This window comes from Caloenas nicobarica, chromosome 13 (genome assembly GCF_036013445.1).
Source record: "Caloenas nicobarica isolate bCalNic1 chromosome 13, bCalNic1.hap1, whole genome shotgun sequence".
Lineage (NCBI taxonomy): Eukaryota > Metazoa > Chordata > Aves > Columbiformes > Columbidae > Caloenas > Caloenas nicobarica.
The window spans coordinates 350,549-367,113 of record NC_088257.1 but is presented as its reverse complement, the minus strand read 5'-3'; the positions used below and the strand labels follow the sequence as shown (position 1 = coordinate 367,113).

General features: G+C 52.3%; 1 protein-coding gene across 2 annotated transcripts in view; it reads right to left on the bottom strand.

The window, feature by feature from the left end:
- PPP2R2B (protein phosphatase 2 regulatory subunit Bbeta) overlaps window positions 1-16,565 on the bottom strand; it is a 70,358-nt gene that overhangs the window by 44,306 nt on the left and 9,487 nt on the right. Inside the window, exon 1 of one of the 2 annotated variants that reach the window (XM_065644140.1) lies at window positions 3,875-4,052. The exons of the other annotated variant lie outside the window; for it this stretch is intronic. Coding sequence (XP_065500212.1) covers window positions 3,875-3,944 — 70 coding nt within the window. The 5' untranslated portion in view covers window positions 3,945-4,052. Of the gene's footprint in view, window positions 1-3,874; window positions 4,053-16,565 lie in introns of those variants that run through there. 2 annotated transcript variants of the gene reach the window in all.

The window sequence follows — 16,565 nt, the reverse complement described above, 5'->3', positions numbered from 1 at the left end:
CCATGCAAAAGGGTTGCCCAGCCATGACTGTTGTAGGGCTGAGCTCTGCAGGCTCGCTGTTTGGAGCAGCAGCATCAGAAGGGGATGGGGACAGAGCTGGAGAGGAGGATCCCGCCCCACCAAGGAGGACATGCACAGCAGCCATGCTCCTGGCCAAGCTCACAGGTTGTGGACAGGCAGCGCCAATCTGGCCCCAGCCTCAAGCCAGCCCTGCAGCCATAACCCCTGCCCCAGGAGGGACCCACTTCCCCCAGGCTGACACGACGCTCAGCATCCCTCCTCCCGGCTCAGCATCCCTCCCCTCTCTGCTCAGCATCCCTCCCCTCTCTGCTCAGCATCCCTCCCCTCTCTGCTCAGCATCCCTCCCCTCTCTGCTCAGCATCCCTCCCTGCTCGAGGACCCTGCCCTGCCATGGAGCAGGTGGCTACGGACACAGAACACCCTCATTCATGAGGTGCTGTCCCGCGGGGCTGAGCCACCACAGCCACCGCTCCTGCCCCACCCAAACCGCTGAGCGCACGGCTCGGGCACGGCCGTCACTCAGCGGGGCAGGGAGCGCAGAACCAGCGTCCGCACCGTTCCTCCTTTGTTTGGAGGTATTTGCCCAACCATGAGCCATGGAGAGGACTCAGAGACTTGCCCAGCACAGCAATGCTACACAAGAATGGTCACACCCACAGCTTGAAGACTTCAAATGGGTGTTTTGGGGCAAGCTACTGGAAATGGGTCAGCTTTGGGGGAGGTGAAGGGCCCTTCAGCACCCCTAGCAAGCACCTCTCAAAGTGGAAGCTACTCAAATGGTTTGTTTGTATTCAAATAGTCTCAATTTGTCCTACTTTTGACTGGGCACTCAGCAGAATTGTGAATCAAGATGGGTTTATGCAGCAGAACAAACCGAGCATATTTTCTGAACATTCACGTGAGACCTGCCGTTCTGAGACCGTGCAGCGACGCCTGAGCCAGCAAACGACCCCACTGGCATGGCCTGGAAACCAGCTCACCCAGCTCCTTGACCCAGCCGGACTCTGTGCCACCCCGGGATGTGCACAGAACCTCTGCAACTTCATATTCCCTGGCAGCTAGAGTGGCATTCGCACAACGACTGCATCTCCTTCATTAGCAGTACTTCTGAGCACCGCACAAGAACAAGGCAGTCAAGTGTGTGCTTTTGAAATACCATCCTCACCCCGCATTTGCATAAAAATAACAGACCTATTTAAGTGACACCAGCACTTCACTAAACCACATTACGGAGCCCTGTTTGTTCCCTCAGTTGACACACAAGAGACACCTTCATTTCCAAAGCAAGTATTCACATTCTGAGCAGGCTTTGGGAAGGATTTTTTTTAAACAGATGACAGGTTACCAACCACATCGTTTTAGGCATATTCTGCTTTCACATACAGAAAAAAATAAAACTGAATGATCTTCCTTGATTCTTTCCCCAATAATGATATCTACCATTTCAAAGTACATTCAGCCTTCCTCCAGCAGAACAAGTGCATGGAAAAATCAGAAACCCTAAACAGCACAAGGTGAAGAGACACTCCCAGCTGATACACCGCCAAACACCCTCCTGTTGCTCCTCCAGCCCCGACACAGCAATGGGGATTGCCCTGGCTCAGTCGGTTCCCTACTGCACAAACACTTCTGGCTACTTAATTTCCATAGAGAGCTTTGCTATAGTTTTCTAGTGTGACACACAAGGCTCTTCGGAAAAAGCCTGCTTACAGCTTGGGGAAATTCACCACAAATTACCAGACAGAGTGGATCTTATCACTGAAACCTCGGGCTGGAAAATGCACAGACCTCCCGGTATCTCGGGCTGAACTCACTGCAGGCTCATTTCAACCCTCCATCCCTCCCAGCCAGGAAAACAAGAGTTCTTGGCAGGTTACAACAGGGCAGCTACCTTCCCATTTTTTATTTGCTGGCTGCTGCAGCTGCCTTTAAAATGCAGTGATGGCAAGTTCATCCTTCCATGGACCGCAGCACAAGGCAATGCGAGCCAGGTGACTGGGAAGTACAGGAGGAAGCTCAGCCCCATCCTGGTCAAACCACCCTCTGGGAAGCACCTCACGCCATCCCTCCCCACCAAAATCTCCCTCCCCACCAAAACCTCCCTCCACCCCCGTGCTGGCAAACTGGTTGTGAAGAAGCCAGCGTGGCCTCTGCATGTCCACGCACCAGCTGGCCCTGCAGCATGAGACACCCAAAGGGAGCAGCCAGGTCCGGGATACACCGGGGCAACACCCCCTGTCCTGGGGCTGCCACTTGCATTTCAGCTACACACAAGCAACACAAACTGCACATGACCATTTTCTGTGGATCACCAGTTATCCAGAGCTTTCCGTTACTATATCAAGCCAGAGACTTTCCTGCTAGATAAACCTTCCTCTAGCCTTGTTCTGAAGTCATAAAATTCCTGAAGTCTGGTCCTATGTTGGCTTCCTCTAGAGCCTTAGGAGAATGAAACAGTATGGGAAAACCTCTTCAGCTACTAATTAAGCTATTAATTAAGCCTGTCCAGATTCTCTGGCGTGGAGTCTGTTTTCTGAAGTTTCATGCAAGGGGTCAGTGCTACCAGGAGGGATAGGGGGGTTGATTTTGCTTTACAGCAGCTGCATATTCCTCCTGATGTAAGGGAGCAAAAGGAGGTTGTGATGGAACCGATGTGAAGTCACCAGCTCCTTGGCTGTCAGGAACGGCGGCAGAGGCAGCTGCTGCTCCATCCCCATCCCTCCATCACCACCTTGGCTGCTGGAGCTTGCCTCTTTGTGGCAGGCTGCAGCATCATGTGCAGGCTGCAGCTCACTTTCCAATGCCTGAACTGAACATGGCCACACAGTCTCCTCCACTCCCCGAGCCATTACAGGAAATCATGTTCAAATGCACCCATAAGCTTCGCCAGGGCTATGACATTATGCATGTCTCACAGTTTTGGCATCTCCTTGCCTCTGCAACACACAAGTCAGAATACGTATTGTTGCCTGCAGAAGCTTGTAAGAAAACCAGCCCTGAGACAACTATTTAATTCCTGTAGTAAGAATTGCACTGGTATTTGCCGTATTTCCTAACCTCCTAACACAGTCACACGCTACCTGCGGAAGCCACTAATGTAGTCACAAGCTAATGAAGCCCGTTCTGCAGCCGCCCGCCCACCGCATCCCTCAGCTCCCAGCGAGCCCAGCAGCCACCAGCACCGCCCGGCCCGGCGGGGCAGCGGCACCGGCCCCGCGGGCTCCGCTCCGCCGGGGAAGGGCCAGGGGACCGGCCCGGGCTCTCCCCGCTCCCGCCGGCCGCCCCAGGCGCTGGAGGAGCGCAGCGACGGGCGAAGGCGCGGAGGCTCCCGGAGGGGCCAGGCGGGGCCGGGGCTCCAGGCGCCCCGGGGGGGCCGGGCTGCGCGCCCAGGGCACTGCGGCTGCGGTTATCGGGCTCGGCGGCGGCACCGACGAGCCGGGTGCCGGGCGGCTCTCCCCGCGCCCGCCGAGGGACCAGCCCGACCGAGCGCAGCGGCCCCAGCGTGCGGGGGGCTGCACCCCGCATGCCCGGCTCGAGGGCGCCCGGCCCGGCGGGAGGGCGGTGGGAATCCAGCGGGTCCGGCGCTGCTGAGTCACCGGAGCGGGGCCGGCGCACGGCGCAGCCCGCACGGACCCTCCGGGACCGCCGCCCCGGCCCCCGCCACCGCCGCGGGGCTGCCCGGCGCGGCCGGCGAGGAGCGGTGCCCGGCCCCGGCCCCGGCGCCAGCAGCAGCCCCGCCAGAGCGGCCCGGGGAGCTGCGGGGAAGATGCGGGGGGATGCGGGCGGATGCTGGGGGGGCGGCCCCCACCTGCTGCGGGCGGGCAGCGGCCGCCGCCCCGCGGCACTCGCTCACCTTCCGTGGCATAGCTGTGGTCTCGCAGGAAACTGCTGCTGATCTTGCGGGTCTCAACGTCCTCCTCCATTGACAGCGGGCTGGCGGGCGCGGGGCGTCAGCAGCCGCAGCCGCGGATCCATCATCCCCCCCCGCGCCCTGCTCCGCGGCGGCCGGCCGCGAAATGCGGCGGCGGTGGGGAGGGCGCAGGGGCGGCGGAGCCCGCTGGCTCCTCCCATACGGCTCCGCACGGCCCGGGCGGGCGGAGCGCGGCGCTGCCCCTGCCCCGGGGACGCACCTGCGCCCGGGGGATGCTCCTGCTTGGAGGTGCTCCTGCCCGGGGATGCTCCTGCCCCCGGGAATGCTCCTGCCCCCGAGGAAGCTCCTGCCTGAAGGAGTGCTGCTCCCTGACCCACCCGCCCCAAACACAAGAACACAGCCGGAGCCTGACACCAGGCCCTTATTTGGTAGAAAAAGAGCCACAGCTTGTAAGCACCGGGTGTCCCCGGACAGGGGATGCAGCAAGGGCCGTGGAGGCAGCCAGTCCACCGGTGACGAGGAGATGCGCGCCCATCCAGGCTCACCCTGTAACGTCATTGGAGCTGTCTTGACAGCCCGGTGCCACACCAGTGTGGAGAGTTATTGTTACTGGGACTGGAGGGGAAATAAGGGATGCAGAAGGAATGAGCAAAGATGCTGGATAACATTGCAAATACAGTGGTGCACTGCAGCTCTATTTCCTCTCCTAACTGTAGTATCATAATTAAAATCTCGTTGGGAAGGTGCAAGATTTTACAGCCTACCTTATGATTCTGCTGGGATTGCATTGCCTCCTTGGGAGCTGCTTATTTCAGGGGAAGCGCAGGAGAGAGCACCTCCGAGCAAGAAGGCTCAAGGACTCCAGTACACCCAGTATGCACGTCTCGTGGACAGGGCACTCCACACCACTGCCGCACCCCTTCTGGAGGAGCATGCGGATCCCCTCAGACAAGAGGCAGGAGAGAGGGAAAGCTCTTCCTGCCCCGTGCCGCAACCTTGTGAGGAAGGTGAAGTCCCTGGCTCTCATCCGCCTGCCTCCCCAGGCCGCTTTCTGACACGCTGTCCTGTGGAGGTTGATATAAGGTCCTGTAGAACTGCACCTTGGAGAACTCAGCACTCACTCATACACACACGTAACTTCAAGGATTTGTCAGTCAACCACATCACACCATAGGCCCTTCATTAATACAGGGATCACCGATGTGACAACCTGGAAGCATTCATCAGACAGGCATGAACCTGGAGTGTCCATGCCCAAAGCCTTCACTGAATTATTCTGGAATGTGAGTTCCTTCCTATAATCACCAGGCACATGTTTAAATTAAGCAAACGCATTGTATTTGTGGCTGACACTGCACTTGGCTGCAGTGGGTGAGATCCACAGGTTAGTCTGAACCTGCTCACTGTGACAAGGCACAGGACCTGGCCATAGTTCCATGGCAAAGAGCAGAGATGTATTTGCCCACGCTCTCTTGCAGGCCAGAAGGAGGCACAGCAGTAACATCATGCTTTATAAATAACGTGTGTGCCGCTGGTAGCTCCTTGTGCACAGCACGGCGCGGGGACCAGATCCGAACATGGCCCAGCAGGACTCAGAAGAGCCAACGGACACCTCTGTGCTTGTGGTCTCATCTCCAAAGGGAAGGGAAGGGAAGGATACGGACCTCCAGCAGGAAAAGATAGAAGGAAAAGAAGGTTAAAACCAACCCCAAACCCTGCACCCAGGAATCACATTCCCTCTGCTACGACGTGTGCTTGCCTGCAGGCGTGCACTTGTGCACGGCATGTAAGACACAGGAGCGATCTTAACAATCCCAACGCCAGAAAAGAAGAAGACCAATTTTCAATAAGGAAACGTCACCGTATCAGATCCTCCCTTGGGCTCTCAGATGGCAAGCCTCAGCCAAAAGGCAATGCTCAGCTGAACAACAAGCCCCTGCAATGATTATAAATACTATTTAAGAAACATAAACACAAATCCACATCCTCCTTCCCTTTCTTTTCAGCAGGCTCCATCTTCAGTGTATATCCATTTTAACAAGTGCCAAGTCCTTTCTACTTTATTAACTAGAAAAATTATTCTCCCCATTGTGCAAGAATTATAATTATGTATTCATAAGTCCTGCAAAGTTTTTCAATATACCATAACACTTAAATACATCCACAAGCCACCTGTTTGTTATGCAACGCGCATAGGAGCTGCATCATGAAATCCATTTATTCTCAGCTTTTTAAAATCCAGGAACGAGCCTTTACAATAACTAAAAGCATTAGCTGTCCTAAGCAGGAATCCATTTGCAGATTAAATTCACCAAAGGTCAGCTTGTAGCTGTCACTGTTTTCCAAACCCCCAGGTGTCTACCATGTCATATACTTTGACATCTCTTGAAGAGCCAGGACACTTTACACTCCACTGATTTTTGCTTCAATTAGAATAGGTTTAAGAGCTCCCATGCACAGGTTTCTGGGGGACCTAAGCAGTATGTTAAGAATAATTGAATAAAACCTCCCATTCTATGCTCAGCACAAAACTTCTTCCACCACATTTAATTTACCTTCATATCCACAAGCACTAAATCTATTTTCCTAATTACTGGTCTGGGCTAGAACACTAGCCTAATTTTTTTAACTGTTCAACATATTATTAAATAACAAAATTTATTTTAAACTTGTAAGAGTGATTTCTGTAGATGAACTGATCATTAGCACAGCACCATCACCACATGCTGGACGCCGCCAGGAGGTCGGGCTGTGCAGAGCAGCTCTGGCGGCAGCAGGAGCACTCAGCTCCGTGTCCCCCCTCGGGGACAGGGCTGGCAGCGGTGGGCAGCCCGGCTGGTGGAGCCCGCGGGTGGACAGGCTGCTCCCGCTCTGCCCCTTCGCAGCGTGGAACATCCTCCTGCACCAGGACGGGGGACGCTGCTGGGAACAGGACCAGCACCCGCCTGCAGCATCTTTGCCCGCTGGTGGAAACTGAGCTGCTGAGCAGCTTCCCCGTGTGCCGTGACGTGTTTTACTGTAACGGGCACATGGGAGGGCACAGCCAGATGGGCTGTGTCTCCCCACGGCTCTTGGTGAGCACGGGAGCTGACACCACTTCGGGGCATTGCAGATGCTCCCCAGGGAATCCAGCACATGGTGGGAGCAGGGGTGCTTGGAAGAGGCACTAACTGTGCCTAGAGGAGATCACAACAGGGATAAATATTTAATTGCATACATTTGAAACAGAAATACCATCTTTCTCAACAGTGCACTTTAACACATATGCAAATTAATTAGAATTCAAGACGTTTGTTGTGCCAATCATTACTTCATAAAGCAATGCAATCCCTTAGACCAGTATTGGCTTTTGAAAGGCCGCTGTCACTCCGAAAACACATCTGACTCCAGGTTGCTGTCTTCTTATGTGGAAAAAAAGTTTTTTCTCCAAGGAGTGCTTGCAGACTTACCAAACTAAGGACACAACACAATGGGTGCCCTCCCCACTGTCTGCACTCCCCAGCGCAGGCGAGCAGCCTCCACGGAAAGCCCATCTCAGTGCGGGAACCCAGCGCTGGCACGACCGCCTGCAGCTCGCACCAAAGGCTGCACTTCGTTTTTGACCTGAGTGAAGGTCATGTCATAAAATTAATGTTCTGAGAGGGAAAGCACCTAGAGCTCTTGTACAATTTCTCTCGTCATGTCCAGTTCCCCACGCACTTATGGATGTGCTCCGAGTCCTTCAGCTCACAGATTCCAGCAGACAGAGCCCTGGAGAATGTGTGTGAACCGCACGGCAGGTTCCAGACTCCTGCGCATCCCCAGCCTGTCTCTGGAATCATGCACTCGTGCTTCCCTCGCAGCCCACCGCAGGAGACTGCTGTGATTTCACCATACCAAGGCAGTTTGTTTCTCACATTTTCAGCTATAAGCCACATCAGAAAGCTGGGGAAGCTATAACCCATAGCCAGGGTGAAGTCCCAATCACATGAACCTGAATTAGCATGACTCCAGGAAGACAAATATTTTACTGGATTAAAGCAAGATGAAGCAAATGGAGCAGTCAGGTCAGACGCAGAGGGCAAGCTGCAGCCTCCCGGTCAGGAATGACGGAGAACAAGGGTCAGGACCGCGGGGCGGGAACGGGAAGAACCAGTTCATCGAATGCAAAGCAGGCGAAGACTTCTGCCTCCCAAAGGTCGTGCGATAAATTGATCTACTTGGCCTCCTGCCCTGCTCCACGCTGTTCCTGGTGCTGGTACAAGCTGTACATGATTAACAGCACACGGGTAACGAGCGCTGCCACACACCCAGCCAGGCTAGGAACAGCTGCTCTCCAAGCGCCTTCCCTCGGATCTTCAACTGGACTGACCAGCTCCTGGGGCTTTTTACCAGGCCTTTCTTTACTTTTACTCTGTACCCACTATGAATTTTATGCCAGAAATGGCATATGTCTGAAAACAGCTTCCCTTTGCCTATTTACTGCTTTTGCCCTTTTTTTGAGCAGCCCCATCCAGTGCCCATTGCCTTTGGAAGCTTCTTGCTCATTTTCTTTTCAGCCCAAACTTTGCTCTCCCTTTGTACATGCCCAACTAGCTACAACTGAGCTAGTGGGACACTTTTTTTCAGCGCAAAACTACACAGATTTTGCTCAGATAGTGTCAGATGCTGCACATGAAGTGTTTCTGTGCACACTGCCCATGGAATACGGAAAGGTCGCGTCAGCACAGAGCTCTCCATGCACCGAACAGGCCCAGGTGCTTCCACACCATCAGGTGCAACCATCGAATCTCGGCAGCTTTGATTGCAGCAGAACCATTCGGAAGAAGAAACATTTTTGTGCTAAATGATCAAGGTTTCACAATTTGTTCTTCGCTCTTCGGAAAGCAGTGATAACTGACAACCACTGCAATTGTCAGGGCTAACAAGCAGTGGAAACTCTTCCTGCGAGTTCAGCCTGGGATACGTAGATAAGAAACAACAACTTTTCTTAACCATGTTTTCAGGTTTGATTTCAAACGGAGCTCTTCTGAAGCCAAACTATATTTCTGTTTACCAAATCACTCCTATAATGCAACAGATACCATAACTGTGCAACTGCAATGCAAACACGCGCTTCCAGGAAAAGCCTGTTGTGAGTTATTTCCACCTTTATGGATGATCTAGGCATAATATACTAATTTTGTATATATTACTAGATTGTATTATTGCTAAATACACTGCAGAACACACACGATACCCCAAAAATGGAATGAAGCACAGAATATTTCATGAGGGTCTGAGACTTCAATGTCCTTTAAAGGATACAGTGTGAACTGTTTGTCACATGTTCCTCACATCAGAGATATAATTAGCTTAAATACTTACACAGTAAATAGGATTTGCCATTTCTGAAGATTAAGGCCGCATGTTACAGCATCAGTGCATCAGAACCAGTTGGGCACAGTCTATGCTAAGGAGCGAGTTTTGCTTGAAAACAGCTCCTCTGATCCGTGCCGCAAACGAGGGCTCCTGTCGGTGCTGGTGTCTGGTCTGTTCCTTTGGGTTTTAACTGGACGGACAGACTGCAGCGCACAGGGACGGGCGTGGGCTGGGTTCCGGGTCCGGGGCAGCAGCGCAGGCGTCCCGGGGACGCACAGCCCGTGTGACGCGCAAACACCACGGTGCTCAGCCTGCTGCAGCGCAACGGGACACCGGGGCCAGCACTGGAACATTGTTTGTGACACAACCGGTATAGGAAGTCCAAGGCTGAATAACTAAATCTAGTGAGAACAGAATAGAAAAATAAAGGCAATATTTTCTTTCTTGGATTTCCCTGTTGATTTCTTCTCAGTTGGTGAAGAAAATCACCATGTTAATTCCACTATTTCACACAGAGATACAACTCCCAAAATGTTTCATATTAGGTTAGGTCACCATATAGGAGGGAAATGTGAACTCACGTGTGCATTTGAGTGGAACAGATATCGTACAATTATACTGAAGGTCATCTGCTTCCCCTCAGCGGGCTGCACCCCTCAGCCCTGCCCTTTCCATCCGCTGGCCACAAACGTCCCGTGCACAGGCTGGGCTCTTTGCACGGGCTGCAGGGACCGGCTGTCGCTGGGGGGTGTGTGTGAATGTGCACATCTGTGTGAACGCGCACGTGTGTGTGAATGTGCACATCTGTGTGAACGCGCACATCTGTGTGAATGTGCACATCTGTGTGAACGCGCACATCTGTGTGAACGCGCACGTGCGTGTGAATGTGCACGTGTGTGTGAACGTGCACATCTGTGTGAACGCACACGTGTGTGTCGACTGGCTGCCAAAAACTAGTTCTCATCCATCGCTCTCCTGCTCAAAAAATTTCAGTCATCAAGGCAAAGGCAAAAATCAATTCCACAGAGCAGAGATGACAATCACACATCACAGTAGTAATTAAAAAAAAAAAAAAAAAAGCCTGGAAAGCTAAACATCAAACGACCAATAGTTTGCAAAGTGTTTATCCATCAGCTGCACGATCGGAAGACGGAAAAAAAGGAGAAACTGGGATCAGCTTGAAGTGCAGAAAAAAGCCAAGTTTGTCTTATACTGAGCACTTGGATACCTTCCCACATATCCTGGGATGACGTATTATTTGTGAGAATGACTATTTAGCATATATTTCTGTTAAATTAGCATTAAATATGTAAAATTCTTTATGGCTCCAAAGGTGGATTTTATTTGAAAGGATGGATGCCAATATGAGGCACCAACACATCTAGGTCATTTTGAATCGTATATCCTGAACTGCAGTTACTCTGCTGTCTTAATTTAATTTGAACATGGACTACATCAAAAAGTAATGAAATCATGGTATAAATTTAACTAGGGTTGCCTACGTCTTGTAACACAAGCACAGTAAGTTCTATGGCATTGCAAGTTGGTGCTGGGTTTATTACTTTATAAAAATCATTCTGCTTGTCCTCAAATGTCATCTAGGAGAGAAGAACGTCCCGATGCAGGTTGGCCATCCTTGTAAAATGGAAAGCACAAAAGCTAATCAGTCAGACAGGATTAATTCCCCGAAGAAAAGGAAACTGCCTGCCTGGCAGAGCAGCAGTCTTGACCTGCACCCGGAGCAGCTGAAGTTCCAACCATCGGCAGGGTGGACGTGGTGTCAAAACCAGGCTGGTGGATGATGCACAATGGGGTAAGGTGAAATAAAGCAGTTGTTGGCTGCAGTATTGAACACCAGACAGCCAAGAGAGCCTGTCGGCACTGAGCTATTTGCGGGCTGTTTCAGCGTTCACAGGAGCTTGTAGATTTTCAGTGACAGTCACAAAGCAGCAGCCAGCGCAGGCGGAGCTGCCGCTGGCACCACGTCCCTCCCGGCTGCCCTGGCACAGGCTCGCGCTGTTGACAATGAACATCACCATGAACCCAGCCTGAAACCCAGCCCCACCACACTCCGCTTAACCTGGAACGTATTCTAAACACGAAACTATTTTGGTATGGGAAAGATCACGAGCAGTGAGCACAGCACGCTGTGAGGCAGCGGCCCCCGCGGCTCGGGGCGCAGGTCCCACCGGCGCCGCAGCGCCGGGCGCGCTCGGGGCTCCTGCCCGCGCCGGGAGCCCCGGCACCGGACGGGAGCGCGGGGAGACGGCGGCTGCACCCAGGGCCACTGCAGCACGCTCGCGTCACACCCGCCTTCACACATCGTCATTACCCGATGATATAAACTGTTCACTACATCATCCTATAAAATGAAGCCCTTTACAATGGAACCTTTCAGCTTACATTATTTGCGTTCGTGTCGGAAGCATCTAAGCATTAACAGAGGGTCAGGGGTGTTAATGCTTTTCCCGTTCACCATTTCTTACACGCACGTGGTCTGAAATTCAACCAGTAACGCTGCTTCTCCGCGACTCAGAGCGGCAAAGGGAGCGTCCGCAGCCCCGCGGCGCGGCCCTCGGCATGGCCCGTCCTCCCACCTCATCCCCATCACATTCCTCCTCTCCAACACCTGAAATTCAGCATTCCGATTCCACCCATGGCTCCCCGGCTGAGCCTCGTCCTCCACGGGACCTCCAGGTACCTCTGGTGCAACGTCAGCTCGGGGCCACGCGGCGCTGGCCCCCTGTGTGTGCCTGGGACCCGTCTGTGCCTGCTAACAGAAGGGGCTGCCCCATTACAAAACAGAAACAACCCCCGTTTTTGGAGACTCGGCACAAGGGCTGGGGTGACCAAGGTCTCCCCCGTGCAAACCAGCCCTGCGGTCCCAGCCCCTCGCTGGCCCCAGGACAACAGGAATCGGTTTCCATTCTGCTCTTCAGCCGTTTTATGGCAATAGCTCCCAGAAACGGCTGCACCCACTTTTGGAAATCTCCAGAAGGAAAGATGGGATGTGAGCATCACACAAGAATATAAATGGGATGGTAGAACAGCACGTAGGCAGGATATATATAGAGAATGGCTCAGGACACCGGCTGGGTCTGTGCTCTCTTTGCACTAAGGAGATACCAACCTTTAACAAAACACAAAACCAGCATGGTACTATACTAGAGAGTAATTACAAAGTATAGCTCAGGGGAGAAAATAAAAAGGACACCATGGGGAGCCTTAAAAGTTTGCACGACTTCTCCCAATGCTAACATTGCAAAACTAATATTTGTATGTCACTAATATTTACATATAATCTACTTCATGTCATTCAGAAAAACAAATGTGGGAAACTGTTAATTAATAAAAGATATCACGTCTTATTAACGTTCATATAGTAATTACGAAAACCACAAATCCATCTATTAAGTAGCCAGCAAACAAGACAAATGACTGTGTTATGTTAAACAGATTATAAAATGCCTGAGGGAAAGAAACCTAAAAGCCCCGACCACATCGAGAGCCGAGCAGCAGCCCGGCCCTGCACACAGTTACACGAGCACCTGCCCTTCCCAGAGCCTTCTCCTGAATTACGTATAACAACAACATAGGCAATGAGATAAAAGTCTGCAGAGAAATGTGATGATGTGCTCATTAAGATTTTTTATTCTCCTTTAAAAAAAAATTACTTCCTAAACCGGACAACTATCCCCACCAAGATGAGACTGGAACAATATGCAAAGTAACATTAAATCTGGTTGCCCCCATCCATATGGGAATACAGTTACTTTAATCCAATTTGATAAACAAAACTGATTTAATTCTTGTCAAGTTTTTGAATGATTTCTGAACATTTAAATGAAGAAACATTCATGCATGAAGAGTAATTGACTCATCAGCATGAGCATCATCAATCCATCACCGTGTTCTCTGGACATTCAGTGCAGTACTCAGGCATGAAACACTGAATGCCCCATTCTTCATGCAATAAATATGCAAAACTGGGTGTCTACTTGCATGCAGCCTTACCACAATTACTCCCCTAAAACAAGTGATTGTGCTAATTTAAAAAAGACATTTGAATAGTATATTTGACATGACTGCCCTGAGTTCACACGTATTAGCAGCTCCCTCCCGGCTGTGTGCAGCACAGCTGACCGCTGTGGCAGGACGCGAGCGCAGCCCCCATAGCTGCAGCACCGCAGCCCCCGGACCGCAGCCCCTGCAGCATCGCAGCCCCTGCAGCATCGCAGCCCCTGCACCACAGCCCCTGCAGCACCGCAGCCCCCACAGCTGCAGCACCGCAGCCCCTACAGCACCGCAGCCCCTGCAGCATCGCAGCCCCCGGACCGCAGCCCCTACAGCACCGCAGCCCCCGGACCACAGCCCCTGCAGCACCACAGCCCCCACAGCTGCAGCACCGCAGCCCCTACAGCACCGCAGCCCCCGGACCGCAGCCCCTGCAGCATCGCAGCCCCTGCACCGCAGCCCCTGCAGCACCGCAGCCCCCACAGCTGCAGCACCGCAGCCCCTGCAGCCCCGCAGCCCCTGCAGCACCGCAGCCCCCAGACCGCAGCCCCTGCAGCACCGCAGCCCCTGCAGCATCGCAGCCCCTGCACCACAGCCCCTGCAGCACCGCAGCCCCCACAGCTGCAGCACCGCAGCCCCCGGACCGCAGCCCCTGCAGCACCGCAGCCCCTGCAGCACCGCAGCCCCTGCACCGCAGCCCCTGCAGCACCGCAGCCCCCACAGCTGCAGCCCCGCAGCCCCTGCAGCCCCGCAGCCCCCGGTCCCACCACTTGGCCCCAGCACAGCCCCCGCTGCGGCTCCCCCAGCCCTTCACCCACCCGCCACAGCGACAGACCGCGCCGGTCACAGTCCTGCTGACTGCAGAGTCTGTTTCAGATCTATCCACACGCCCTCATACAGAACTTCCACCAACAACGCAAAGGGCTGCAGTGCTCCATTTTCCTGAAACCCAAATTTATGGGAACAAAATGTCAAGAGTACAACTGCAATGTTCCCCTCGCTCCTGCCCTCAAATAACCTGTGCCAGAAAAACACAGCCATGACATTCTGTCAAAAACATTCTCCCTGCTCTTCCCAGTCTGACGCTCGTGAAATTTCATCAGTGTGAATTTTGTGGCTTTTAAGTTTAGACAACACAGAGAGTGGTGGCAAGCACAGCAAACCTGCAATGCTTTTCCTCTCAAGGACAACTATCCTTGCAAAATTGCAAAATCAGCAGAAAAAGGAGAAGATAAAGATGTGGGGGCAGCCCAAGCAGCAGAAGATGGTAACTGGACCCCCCGGCGTATCCCAGGGCCTCGTCCAGGGGACACGGGAGCGATGGCCGCAGTGGTGCCAGGGGACAGGACGCTAGGGACACTAGGGACAGGGACACTGGGGAAAGGAACCGGACAGGGAACACGACTGTCTCTTGTTTCCCCAGGCAACAAACACTTCTGCTCTTATGCTGCTCCTGGATTTAATCGATTGGGTTATTTGTTTTCTTCTCCAATTATTCTGTCACCTACAACTTCAGATTAACAGTGTGGATGGAGAGAAGCCTAAACTGCCAGCAGGTTAAACAGTCAGGTCAATGAGCCTGTTTCAACAGTATAACATCTAACTACGTGGCAGCGCGCCAAAAAACACACTTGATGGTTTCTCTTCATGGGCTAGCATGCCGGGTTTGTTGCCATCTGCTTGTGAGTCGCTTATTCTTTCATTTCAAGAACATTGAATTTAAAGGCAGAATCAAGGCAAAAATAAAAGGGAAGCCTTCTCATCAGCTCCTGCTTTTGAATGCACTGGTTTTCTTGTGAAATTTCCAATCCAGGCGGGTTACTAAGAAACCAGATTAAAGAGAAATGCCACCAGCATGCAAGCTTGTACTGACAGGGACCACACAAGCGCATCTGCCTGTTTGCGTGGATGTGCGTGTGCACGGACGTCCCACAGCCCTGAGAAGGAGCATCCAAGGAAAGAAAACTGCAGGGTGGGCTCTCCACCCCAGGGGGAAGCCACATTGGGCATTATCATGCTGCCAAACAAACGCACAGTGACGGTGAACTACTGCCCTACCATCCTCTCAACTATTCCTGTGGCTTTCTCACCATTTCCCCTCCCTCGGCTGAGACTACCCTGCTCCGACAGGCACCACAGGGATGTCCCTCTGTCCCCGGTGCCTCCCAGACCCCCGGCCCTCGGCCACATCTGATGGAGCAGGAGCAAGTGCCAGAAGCAATGGAAGAGAGCGGGTCTGATGGCCACACAGACACGTGCTCCAGGCGTGGGCTTACAAGCCCCTTTTCCAGAGGAAATTGAGCCAAAAAAGTCACACTGCTATGCAACACTGCATAGAAAGGAGGAAAAAAAAAAAGGCAGCCAGCAGCACTAGAAACAAATCTGTGCAGGGACAAAAACTGATGATGAAGTACACAGGAGTTTGTAAGAACTCACTCATGTAAGTGATTAATTATACTGCTGAATACACGTTGCCCAGACAAGAGGTGGTGTACAACCACAGCCAGCTGACCGCTCTCAAATCATATGCTGGAAAACAAAAAAACCAAAAACAAACAAACAAACAAACCAAAAAAAAAAAAAAAAAAAAGAGTGCTGAGCCGTATACTGGAAAATGTATCACTAAATGCCATGAACTTGCATTTGAAAGGAACTGCTGATTGTGAATAAATCCACCATATGGCTTTACAAAGCTGATAGTGCATTTATTTCCCAAATATAGCAAGATCAGCCTACAACAGCCTGTTTTTCTTTTATAATCCACATTAGAAAATTATTTTGAGTATAGTATCAAACACAATTTGTTGGGCTGCTCTCAGATAGTCACTGGTGTAATACAAGGCTTTCACGGTAAGAACAGGGTCTTGCGTATGGCAGCTTCACCACAATATCAAAACATTTAAGGAATTTCTGAGACTTTTTTGGCAACCTTGCTTTAGCAAAGCTGCCTGCAGAGAGGAGAAAGGTTAAACCTCATACTCTTGCTTTTGTGAATGTTTTCTTTGAGTCCACACAGGTGGACTCGTGGCCCTTCATGACATCTGCCAGTGCGGTAATTTGTGACACTCCTGGGCGGTTCAGCGGAGAGAACATGCAAAAATCGAGAAGCTGCTGGGTATTCACCATCTGCTCTGCCAGCCCAGGACAGCAGCTGAACACACCCCCGGGTCTGATGAGAGTCTCGAAGCTGTGCCAAACGCAGCCCGTGGCGCTGGGGGAACGTGCGCCCTCGCCACGGGTACCGGGCATAAGAACAGACTCAGCAACCCCACCGACACATCGGCAAAGCTGCCTGTGACGGGGACAATAAATAAAGACA